The sequence below is a fragment of the Suncus etruscus genome, chromosome 1, assembly GCF_024139225.1.
Source record: "Suncus etruscus isolate mSunEtr1 chromosome 1, mSunEtr1.pri.cur, whole genome shotgun sequence".
Lineage (NCBI taxonomy): Eukaryota > Metazoa > Chordata > Mammalia > Eulipotyphla > Soricidae > Suncus > Suncus etruscus.
In genome coordinates this window covers 22,582,178-22,593,989 of record NC_064848.1, presented here as the reverse complement: position 1 = coordinate 22,593,989, position 11,812 = coordinate 22,582,178, and the positions used below count along the sequence as shown (strand labels likewise).

Genomic DNA, 11,812 nt, shown 5'->3' with positions numbered 1-11,812 from the left:
CTTTGGTCCTGGATCGGCTGCTTGCAAGGCAACACCGCTGTGCTATCTCTCCGGGCCCTCATTTTATATTTTTTAGGATCCCTCTAAAGATACATCCTTCAAAGAAGTGGATCAAACACTCCTGAAATTCATTTCAAACAAATAACACCCTGAATAGGAAAAGGAATATGGGAGGCATTGAGGCATTACTTTCCCCAATTTTAAATTGTATTCAAAGCAATAGTTATTAAAACATAATGATATTGGAATAAAGACAGATTCTCAGATCAGTGGAATAGACTTGAATATTCAGAGAATGTTCCCCGACATACAATCAACTAATCTTTTACAAAGGGGCAAGAAATCCAAAATGGAGCAAGGAAAGCCTCTTCAACAAGTGGTGTTGGCACAACCAGTTAGCCACTTGCAAAAAAGCAAACTCAGACTCCCATCTAACACCATGCACAAAGGTCAAATCCAAATGGATTAAAGACCTTCATATCAGGTCTGAAACCAAAAGTTACATAGAACAACAGATAAGTAAAACACTCCATGACATTGAGACTAAAGGAATCTTCAAAGAGGAAACTGCACTCTCCAAACAAGTGGAAGTAGAGATAAACAGATGGGACTATATTAAGCAGAGAAGCTTCTGCACCTCAAAGGAAATAGTGCATAAGATACAAAAGCCACCACAGAATGGGAGAAACTTTTCACCCAATACCCATCAGACAAGGGGCTAATATCAAAAATATACAAGGTTCTGACAGAACTTAACAAGAAAAAAAAAATCTAACCCTATCACAAAATGAAGAGAAGAAATGGACAATTCCTCAAAGAAGAAATAAAAATGAAAAAGAAAAGTGAAATACAAATGGCCAAAAGACACATGAAAAAATGTTCCATGTCACTAATTATCAGGGAGATGCAAATCAAAACAATAATGAGGTACCATCTACAACCACAGAGCCCCCCCCCCCCCACACACACACACATCACAAAGCACAAGAATAATCAGTGCTGGTGGGATGTGAAAAGAACAAAACTCTTATTCACTGCTGGTGGGAATGCTGTCTAGTCCAGCCTTTATGGAAAACAATATGGAGATTCCTCAAAAAACTGGAAATTGAGCTATACCATTCCTAGGGATCCTAGGAACACAAACATACAATTCAAAAATCCCTTCCTGAGGCCGGAGTGGTGGAGCAAGTGGTAAGGCGTCTGCCTTGCCTGCACTAGCCTAGGATGGACCTCAGTTCAATCCCCGGCGTCCTATATAATCCCCCAAGCCAGGAGCTATTTCTGAGCACATAGCCAGGAGTAACCCCTGAACTTCACGAGGTGTGGCCAAGAACAAACAAAAACGCCCCAAATCCCTTTTTCACACCTATGTTCATTGCAGCACTATATACAATAGCCAGACTCTGGAAACAACCAAGATGCCCTTCAACACATGAATGGCTAAAGAAACTGTGGTACATATACACAATGGAATATTATGCAGCCATCAGTAGAGATGAAGTCATGACATTTTCCTATACATGAATGTACGAGATAGACACAGAATAGTCTCACTTATCTATGGTTTTTTTTTTTGGGGGGTCACACCCAGAAATGCTCAGGGATTACTTCTGGTTCTGTGCTCAGAAATTGCTCCTGGCAGGCTTGGGGGACCATATGAAATGCCCAGGTTTGAACCAGGGTCTGTCCTGTTTTGGCCCTGTGCAAGGCAAACACCTTACCGCTCCGCTGTCAGGGATGTATGGGATGTCAGGGATTGAACCCCAGTCAGCTGTGTGGAATACAGGTAAGGCATATACCTTCCCTGCTGTGCCCTGATATGCTTTATTTATTTTTTATTTTTTGGCCACACCCAGCAGGTTTTTTTGTTTGTTTTTGGGCCACACCTGGCGATGCTTAGGAGTTACTCCTGGCTATGTTATCAGAAATTGCTCCTGGCTTGGGGGACCATATGGGATGCCAGGTGATGGAACTCTGGTCCATCCTGGGTCAGCCACGTGCAAGGCAAATAAATGCCCTACCACTAAGCCACCCTCCAGCCCTTATATGTTTTTATTTCCTCTAGCCCCTATATTTTTGTTTGTTTGTTTGTTTTGACACACCCAGCAGTTCTAAGGAACAACTCATGGCCCTGTGCTCAGGAATTATTCCTGGAGATGCTTAGGGGACCATGTGTGATGCTAGGGATTGAACCCGGGTCAGCTCTATGCAAGGCAAGCACCATACCCACTGTTCTGATCTGGTCCCTCAACTGATATGGCTTTAAACCAGAATATGAAGACTTACATATCATATAAAGCCTTGTAAACTCACCAAAATCAAGACACAGAACCTGTACGGGATTAGAAAATCATGTAAGTACACGGTTACTTAATATTTTGATATTTCGTTCATCATGGAATATTTGGCATTCATTTTGATGAAAAAATATTATTTATTTTGATCACTGAGTTTCTTTGTCTCTCTTGGAGAAAGTGTAGTCTCTAATCTTCACCCTGTTAAATCTTTCTAGTATTCCATGTTCCCTAACAGTCTCCTCCAACAAACACCCTAACCAAGGCCAGAATTTTTTTTTTCTTAAAACGAATGGGTGACCAGTGCTATGTGTATAGCCTCGAATTATGGGTGTATATCTGCATTTTCAGTCCCTCTTCAGTTTTCTTAAATATATGTATATATATATGTATATATATATATAATATAAAGTGAGGAAACAGATACACAGAGGGGAGCCAAGAGAGGGGTTTGTGATTTAGAGTCCAAACCATACTTCCAGTGTCCATTCCGCTGGTTGTGCTTCAGTTTTCTCATCTTCCTTCCTTCCTTCCTTCCTTCCTTCCTTCCTTCCTTCCTTCCTTCCTTCCTTCCTTCCTTCCTTCCTTCCTTCCTTCCTTCCTTCCTTCCTTCCTCCCTCCCTCCCTCCCTCCCTCCCTCCCTCCCTCCCTCCCTTTTGGTTTTTGGGTTATACCCGGCATCGTGCAGGGGTCCCTCCTGGCTCTACGCTCAGAAATCGCTCCTGGCAGGCTCAGGGAACCATATAGGATGCTGGGATTCTAACCACCGTCCTGTCCTTCTGCATGCAAGACAAACGGCCTACCTCCATGCTATTCTCTCCGGCTGCAGTTTTCTCATCTTTCTTATGCGACCCTGTCTAAGAGGGTCTAAGAGGTCTTAGTGGCCAGTGTGAGTGAGGGCCATTATCAGAGGCCCTGACATTCCAAGTCCTAGGGTCCGAGAAGCTACCTCTGCAGGTCGGGCGTTTCCCTTGCATGGGGTCGACCCCGCCTCAATCAATGAATCCCCAGCACCCCCACTGGATCGCACAGAACGTCAGGAATCAATGGAGAAGTGCAAAAAGCCAGGAGTGACTTCAGGGCGTGGTCTCAAAACGAAAGCAAAAGGGGCCGGAGCAGAGCGGTGGCGCAAGCGGTAGGGCGTGTGCCTTGCGCGCGCTAGTCTAGGACAAACGTGGGTTCGATCCCCGGGCGTCCCAGAGGGTCCCCCGAAGCCAGGGGCGATTTCTGAGCGCATAGCCTCACCGGGTGTGCCCCCAAAGCTCCCAGCCCCCCAAATTCCTAGCACCCAACAGGGTGAGCACAGCAAGTGTTTCCTGAGCCTTCTTGCGAAAGTCCCGGAGTCTCTGGGGTTCAGGGTCCAGAGGCGCGGCGGCGGGGAGGGAGTTCGAGTCGTCGGCGGCCCCCGCGCAGGTGGGCCGGGCCGGGGCGGGGCGCGGCGCGGCGTGCGGTTCCGGGATCCGGGTCGCGCGGCGCCTCGCCGACCGCTGGCCGCAGCTGGCGGGCGGGCGCATGTCGGGGCGCACGGCGTGGCGGCGCTGCCCGCGGGGGCTGCGGCGCGGCCGGGGCGCGCTGTGGCCGCTGCTGCTGGCGCTGCTGGCGCTGGCCGGGCTCGCCTCGCTCGTGCGGACGCGGCGCGGCCCCGGGGCGGCCGAGCCCGCAGCCCCGAGCCCTCGGCGCCCCGCCGCCCCGGGCAGAGCCCCGGCCCCCGCCCCGGCCCTGGCGCGGCCGCCGCAGCCCGAGCGCGCGCTGGGCTCCCGGGGCGAGGCGGTGCGGCTGCGGCTGGCGGGCGACGAGCTGCGGCTGCAGGAGGAGAGCGTGCGGCGCCACCAGATCAACATCTACCTCAGCGACCGCATCTCGCTGCACCGCCGCCTGCCCGAGCGCTGGAACCCGTTGTGAGTCCAGCTGCGGGTGCGTGTGCGTGTGCGTGCGTGTGTGTGTGTGTGTGTGTGTGTGTGTGTGTGTGACTGTCTGTCTGTCTGTCTGTCTGTGTGAACGTCCCACTGTGAGTCGAGCTGCGGGTGTTGCGTGTGTGTGTGTGTGTGTGTGTGTGTGTCTGACTGTTTGTGTGAACGTCCCGCTGTGAGTCGAGCTGCGGTGTGTGTCTGTGTGTGTGTCTGTCTCTGTGTGTGTCTGTGTGTGTGTGTCTGTCTCTGTGTGTGTCTGTGTGTGTGTCTGTCTGTGTGTGTGTCTGTCTGTGTGTGTGAACGTCCAGCTCCCTCATCTCCAACTCCAAGGGTTCAGCTGTGAGTGGGTGGGTTGGGAGGAAAGTTCGGTGTGTGTGTGTGTGTGTGTGTGTCTGCCTATGTGTGTGTGTCTGCCTATGTGTGTGTCTGTGTGTGTGAACGTCCGGCCCCCCTCATCTCCAATTCCAATGTTCAGCTGTGAATGGGTGGGTTGGGAGGAAAGTTCGGTGTGTGTGTGTGTGTGTGTCTGTGTGTGTGTCTGACTGTGTGTTCTGCCTATGTGTGTGTGTCTGCCTATGTGTGTGTCTTTGTGTGTGTGAACGTCTGGCCCCCCTCATCTCCAATTCCAAGGGTTCAGCTGTGAGTGGGTGGGTTGGGAGAAAAGTTCGTGTGTGTGTGTGTTGTGTGTGTGTGTGTGTGTGTGAACATCCGCCCCCCCCATCTCCAATCCCAAGAGTTCAACTGTGAGTGGGTGGGTTGGGGAGGAAAGTTCAGAATCAATACAGGAAAAGCTCCAAAATGAACCTGTTTGTTACTTACTCGGTGGTCTCTTGGGCACACCCCCCTACCACCCCCTGGCAAAAATTGGGAGGTTGCATTAATTCTGGAAGTGAGTTGAGCTTATTCAGATTTAATTAAGGCAGGAAAACCCCCCCACTTTCCGAGTCCCAATTCAGACTACGAAGCCAAGGATGCCTCTCCTTACTCTCCTTAGCTTGACTGTCTGGAACTAAGGAGTACGCTTTGAGACATGAGGACGACGCTAAGTTCATTTCTGTGTGTATTGCCAGTGTCCAAGAAAAGAGGGGGCATGGGCAAGGAAAGTCCCTGGGCCTCTGGTAACTGACTTCTCTCTGGAAGGAATAAGAAAGGCTGGAGGGAGCAGGTGGCGTTGACTCCCAACTGGGGCCCAGATCTTTCCCAGGGGTCTTCCAGACACACACACACACACACACACACACACACACACACACACACACACACACCCTTGTTCCTTTGTTAGTTTGGGGTTTGAACTTTCTACCCATCACACATACACACACACACACACACACACACACACACACACACACACCCTTGTTCCTTTGTTAGTTTGGGGTTTGAACTTTCTACCCATCACACATACACACACACACACACACACACACACACACACACACCATTGTTCCTTTGTTAGTTTGGGGTTTGAGCCACTTTCTACCCATCCACACACACATACCCCCTTGTTCCTTTGTTAGTTTGGGGTGTGAGCCACTACCTTTCTACCCATCCAGGTTCATTCCTGGTTCCGTGTTCACAGATCACTCTTGACCCCTGGCTGTGTTTGTCGATCTGGGTTTAGAGACAGGCTCTGTAGTATCTCTCCAATCCCTGGAGTCCCTTTTTATAGACTTTGAGGAAAAGTTCTGGATCATTCCTGCTTTACAATGGTATTAAAAGACTACCAAGCACAGACCAACAGCAGGAACATGGGGATAGTAGCTTTGGGGGACTCTGCCCTCGCAGCCTCTGTGTTACTGTGCAGATTTAAGGACTGGTGCTGATGAGAAAGGGTGGGGGGTGGAGAGAGAGAGAGAGAGAGAGAGAGAGAGAGAGAGAGAGAGAGAGAGAGAGAGAGAGAGAGAGAGAGAGAGAGAGAGAGAGAGAGAGAGAGAGAGAATGCTTATTTGAGGATGGCCTCCCTATTTAGGGGAATTTCTTTATGCCAAGAGAGCTTCCATTTGTTTCTTGTTTATGTTTTTGAGCTATAACTGGTTGTACTCAGGGCTTAATGCTGGCTTTGCACTCAGGAATTACTCCTGGCAGGCTCCAGGGATCATATGTGGAGCTGGGATTGAACCCGGGTGGGCTGTGTACAAGGCAAGCACCCTGCATGCTGTATGTCAGTCTAGCCCTGAGCCTCCATTCATTTGTGTGAGATGCTCCCTTGTCCATTTTTGGGAGTAGAATTTTATTGGCTGGGCCTAGTAGCAGAGCCCTTACCAGCCAAGTCACCAAAAAGGCTTGTTTATTTTTCTGAAACTACCTCGTTGGTCTCTGCAGCAAGGGCCAAGGGAAGCTTGAAAGTCAGACCCAGGGCTCAATCCCATCCTGGAGGAGAGCAGATCCTGGCTCATTGTTCCCTCTGTGTTCATGAGTCTACTGTTTAGCCTCTTTGAGCCTCAGTTTCCCTTGTTCGCAAAATAAGGAGCAAGTGGAAAAGAATACATTTTAGGAACGAATAAAGCACCCAACATATGGGTGTGCGCTGAGTTTTGCCAGAGCTTATTAGTTTTCCTTTTTTTCCTCCTTTATATATCCAGTGATATCCTTTGGAGGCTGCTTTTTAAATGTGAGCCAAAGATCATTTATAAAGTTTTTCTTTTCCGGGTCCCAACTTCCTGAATGGTTCCAGTTGTGACTCTCTGAAAGGCATTTGATGACCTATGGGCCTTATGGTATCTCGTCTCCATGGTGATGTGCTGCCATGGGTCCTATCAGGAATTGTGGGTAGATCCTGCTGTTGTATTTACTGGGGAAAGTTAATCCGGACCCAGCAGGATAAGGAATGTGTCTGCAGCCTTTAATGCTTCAGCAGGGCCTCTTGGCTTGCGCTTGTCCAGCGGAGATGAGCCCCATCAGAGCTGGGCTTCACCAGGCCAGGTCTCCTGATTCAGCCTCCTTGTGAGTTGGACCTTTCATGGAGATTCATTTTGATCATAGTTGCTACTATTCTTTTTTTTTTTTTTTTGGTTTTTCGGGCCACACCCGTTTAATGCTCAGGGGTTACTCCTGGCTAAGCGCTCAGAAATCGCCCCTGGCTTGTGGGGACCTTTTGGGACACCGGGGGATCGAACCTCGGTCCTGATCCTTGGCTAGCGCTTGCAAAGCAGACACCTTACCTTTAGCGCCACCTCGCTGGCCCCTGTTGCTACTATTCTTGAGATGGAGCCTGAAAAACTGGAACAGCAGATTATGAGTTCACTTGTGGGGTGTGGGCTGGGACAGGTGTGTGCCTTGGAAGTGGACAAGGAGTTGGTGGGTCAGAGATGAAAAATATGGTGGAAAGGAATATGGTGAGAAGAAAAGCCATGCCCCTCACCCCAGGTTGGCTTAGAACCCTGAATGTGGGTTTTTTTTATTTTGTATGTGTGTATGTGGGGGGAGGGGAGCACACTTAACTATGCTCAGGGTTTATTCCTATGTGCTCAGGAGTCACACCTGATGTACTCAAGGCTTACTCCTAACGGTGCTCATCACCTCATCTTTTCCTCCTTGGCATGGAGAATATTCTTTCTTTGTTTTAGATATAAAAGCAGTGTGTGCATGCTCATATTAAACATTTAGAGAAACAAGAACAAAAAAAAGCTAACACTTCTAGCCTACCATTCTACCCCCAGGAAGAACCATCTTTAACATTTTGCTGTGCTGAGGACTGGAGAGATGGTATGGCAACTAGGGCAATGATCTCATATGTGGTAGACTTGGGCTTGATCCCGACATCCTATATAGTCTCCCAGGAGTAATTCTTGAGTGTAGAGTCAGAAGTAACCTCTGAGCTTTGCTGGATGTGGCCTAAAACAAAGAAAAATAAAACAAACAAAAAAAGAAAAAACATTTTGTTGTGGATGTTTTTTGTTGTTGTTTGGGATCCATACTTGTGGTGCTGGGAATTGAATCTTGATATCTGTATGCAAAGCATATGCTTTAGCCTGTTGAGCTATTTCCCCTACTGTTTACTATGGATCTTTAGGGATATTCCCAGATAGGGAAATAAATTTTTTAAAAGTTCTACCATATGGGGCTGAAGAGATAGCACAGTGATAGGGCGTTTGCCTTGCATGCGGCCGACCCAGGACTGATGGTGGTTCGATTCCCGGCATCCCATATGATCCCCTGAGCCTGTCAGGAGTAATTCCTGAGTGCAGAGTCAGAAGTAACCTCTGAGCTTCGCAGAGTGTGGCCCTAAAATAAAATAAAATAAAAACAAAACAAAAAACCCATTTCGTTGTGGATGTTTTTGTTGTTGTTTGGGGTCCACACATGTAGTGCTGGGAATTGAACCTAGGTATCTGCCAGAAGCGACTTCTGAGCATGGAGCCAGGACTAACCCCTGAGCACCACCAGGACTGACACCCCGAAAAAGAAATTCTACCATATGAGCCCATGGGTGAGAACATACTCAAACACACATCTATATATATGTAGGCCCACATACTGTGTGTGTGTGTGTGTGTGTGTGTGTGCATATGTAAGTTTTTGAGCTATGCTTGGCAATGCTCAGAGAACCACAGAAAGATGAAACGCAGGTTTCCTCTTGCAAAGCGTGCCCTTTACTAGACCATTTTGAACTAGCTTTTTACACACCTCCTCCTCCTACTTACACTGGCCTTTGAACCATGTATATGAACATACTGTATCCCACAGACACGGAGTTATGAACAGCTAGGAACAGTTTGGCTCTGGATCATTCCAGTACTGGTAAATCTTTTTTGTTCTTGTTGTTTTTATGTTTTTTGGGTCACACCCAGCAGTGCTCAGGGGGTTACTCCTGGCTCTATGCTCAGAAATCACTCCTGGCAGGCTTGGGGGACCCTATGGGATGCTGGGATTCGAACCACTGTCCTTCTGCATGCAAGGCAAACACCCTACCTCCATGCTATCTCTCCTGCCCTACAAAGACTTTTAGAAAGACTCAGTGGATTAGTGTTGGTTAAATGCTCAGCAAACAGCTATCAGTGGTGTCACTTCTGTAAATACTTGATAGTTGCTGAGAACACAGACCAGAATTTTGGTTGACTCCTGGCCTCAAGAAGCATCAGCAAGTTAAAGCATAACATGGGGCCAGGAAGGTGGTGCTAGAGGTAAGGTGTCTGCCTTGCAAGCGCTAGCATAGGATGGACCACGGTTCAATCTCCCAGCGTCCCATATGGTCCCCCCAAACCAGGGGCAATTTCTGAGCGCATAGCCAGGAGTAACCCCTGAGCATTAAACAGGTGTGGCCCAAACCCCCCCCCAAAAAAAAACAAAAAACAAAACAAAGCAAAACCAAAAAAAGCATAGCTTGGGACTGAGAGATAGTATATGAGGTAAGGCCTGACCTTGCCTGTGGCCAACTGATTGGCACCATGGTTCATATCCATATGGCACTTCTGAGCATAGTTTCAGGAATAGTCCTTACCACTGCTGAATGTGGTACAAAAACAAATCGTATGCAGCTATCCCTTGTTTGATCCCAGCACCTTGTGTTGTCCCCTGAGTTCTACCAGTATTGATCCCTAAGCATAGAGTGCCCCCCAAAGAAAAACTAAACCAAAAAAAATTTAAAAGAAGGAAAAGAAAATGTGGCTTGCTCTTATGCTTTAGCTATGTAATTGGTTCTGAACTTTCTGTTGTTCCTAAGGCAGAAGTCGAACCGTGACATGAAATCTAGCTGTCCTCATCTACTGGAAAGGGCACACGGATTATTATTATCAGTCAGAACAAGTGGAAGGTGTTTTTCTTGGAGGCAAATTGGAGACATTTTTATATATAATTGCCTTCATGTAGGAGGCCTTTAACAGATTTTTAAAAGAAACAAATAGGGGCCAGAGCAATGGTGTAGTGATAGAGCCTTTACCTGATACGCGGCTGACCCAGGATGGACCGATGTTCGATCCCCTGGCATCCCATATGATCCCCTAAACCAGGAGCAATTTCTGAGTGCAAAGTCAGGAGTAACCCCTGAGTTACCGGGTGTGCCCCAAAAATTAAAAAAAGAAACAAACAGAAACTTGCAGGCCAAGAGAGAAAAACGAAAGGGCAGAACAAAGAATTACTGTTCAGTGAAGTCATTGGCAATGGTCTGCTAAAGAAATAAGGTCCAGCTTTTAATAAGTGATTGGGGGCCGATCCAGGACCAAAGGTGGTTGGTTCGAATCCCGGTGTCCCATATGGTCCCCCGTGCCTGCCAGGAGCTATTTCTGAGCAGACAGCCAGGAGTAACCCCTGAGCAACGCTGGGTGTGGCCCAAAAACCAAAAAAAAAAAAAAAAAAGTGATTGGGGCTGGAACAATAATACAGTGGGTTGGGTACTTGCCTTGCATGCAGCTGACCTGGGTTCAGTTCCCAGCACTCCAGTGGTCCTCCGAGCTTGCCAAAAGTGATTTCTGAGTACAGAACCAGAAATAAGGCCAGGTGTTCCCCTCCCCTCAAAGAAAAAAATCAAGTCCCAAAAGGTATTTTTTCTTTGCAATTAGAAAAGTGGTACATGTTTGCTGTAAACCATTTGAGAATTCTGAAAACTTGAAGAAGGCAGAGCCAACCATAATCCCACTGCTCAGAACTGACCGATGTTCACATTGTTGGCATGGTTTTGTCCCTTGTTTATTGTGGTTGGGTGAGCTGCACCCACGCCCTAGAATTGATTCTAGAATGGGCCTCTTGCTGTTCCTAGTTTGGGCCCCATTCTCTGTGAGGCTGCATCACAATTATCCTCTTTTATTATTGCTTTTTTTTTTTTTTCCAGTAATGAGGGGCGGTTCTCAAGTGGTGTTCAGGTGGCCCAGTGGTACTCTGCTGATTTTCTAACAACCAGGCCAGGAATTCAAAGCAAGAATCCCAGGATTATGTGATGCTCTCAGATACCCCATTGGTGTGAGGTGTCTCCCCTGTTATTTTTTTGTTTGTTTGTTTTTTGTTTTTGAGTCACACCTGGCAGTGCTCAGGGGTTACTCCTGGCTCTATGCTCAGAAATTGCTCCTGGCAGGCTCAGGGGACATATGGGATGCCGGGATTTGAACCAATGGCCTTCTGCATGCACGTCAAATGCCTTACCTCCATGCTATCTCTCCGGCCCCTCCCCCCCTGTTTTTTTTTGGCCACACCCGGCGTTGCTCAGGGGTTACTCCTGGCTGTCTGCTCAGAAATAGCTCCTGGCAGGCACGGGGGACCATATGGGACACCGGGATTCGAACCAACCACCTTTGGTCCAGGATCGGCTGCTTGCGAGGCAAACGCCAATGTGCTATCTCTCCGGGCCCTCCCCTGTTGTTTTTAAGAGTACATATGGTGCCAAGAATTGAACGTGGGCTGGCACGTACTAAGCATGGACCTTAATACTGCACTAACTCCGGCCCCTCAATTATTATTATTCCTTATTATCTTTAGTTTTAGGGCCACAAGTGGCTCAGGGCTTACTTCTGGCTCTGTACTGGGGGTTACTTCTGACAGTACTCAGGAGGAGTATAAACAGTGCCAGCAATCAAATCTTGAACTAATTTTGGACCCCGCTCTGATTTCTCTGTGTGGACTTTGGAAGACATGGCACCATTTCTTCATGTGGCCTTGTGAATGGGTGGTTAAAAAGCC

At 48.0% G+C, this 11,812-nt stretch overlaps 1 protein-coding gene across 1 annotated transcript in view; it reads left to right on the top strand.

The window, feature by feature from the left end:
- Positions 1-3,806: 3,806 nt before the first annotated feature.
- Positions 3,807-11,812, top strand: part of GALNT12 (polypeptide N-acetylgalactosaminyltransferase 12) — a 37,601-nt gene continuing 29,595 nt past the window's right edge. The window contains exon 1 of the mRNA XM_049784146.1: positions 3,807-4,192. Within this exon, the coding sequence (XP_049640103.1) occupies positions 3,807-4,192 (386 nt within the window). The remainder of the gene's footprint in view (positions 4,193-11,812) is intronic.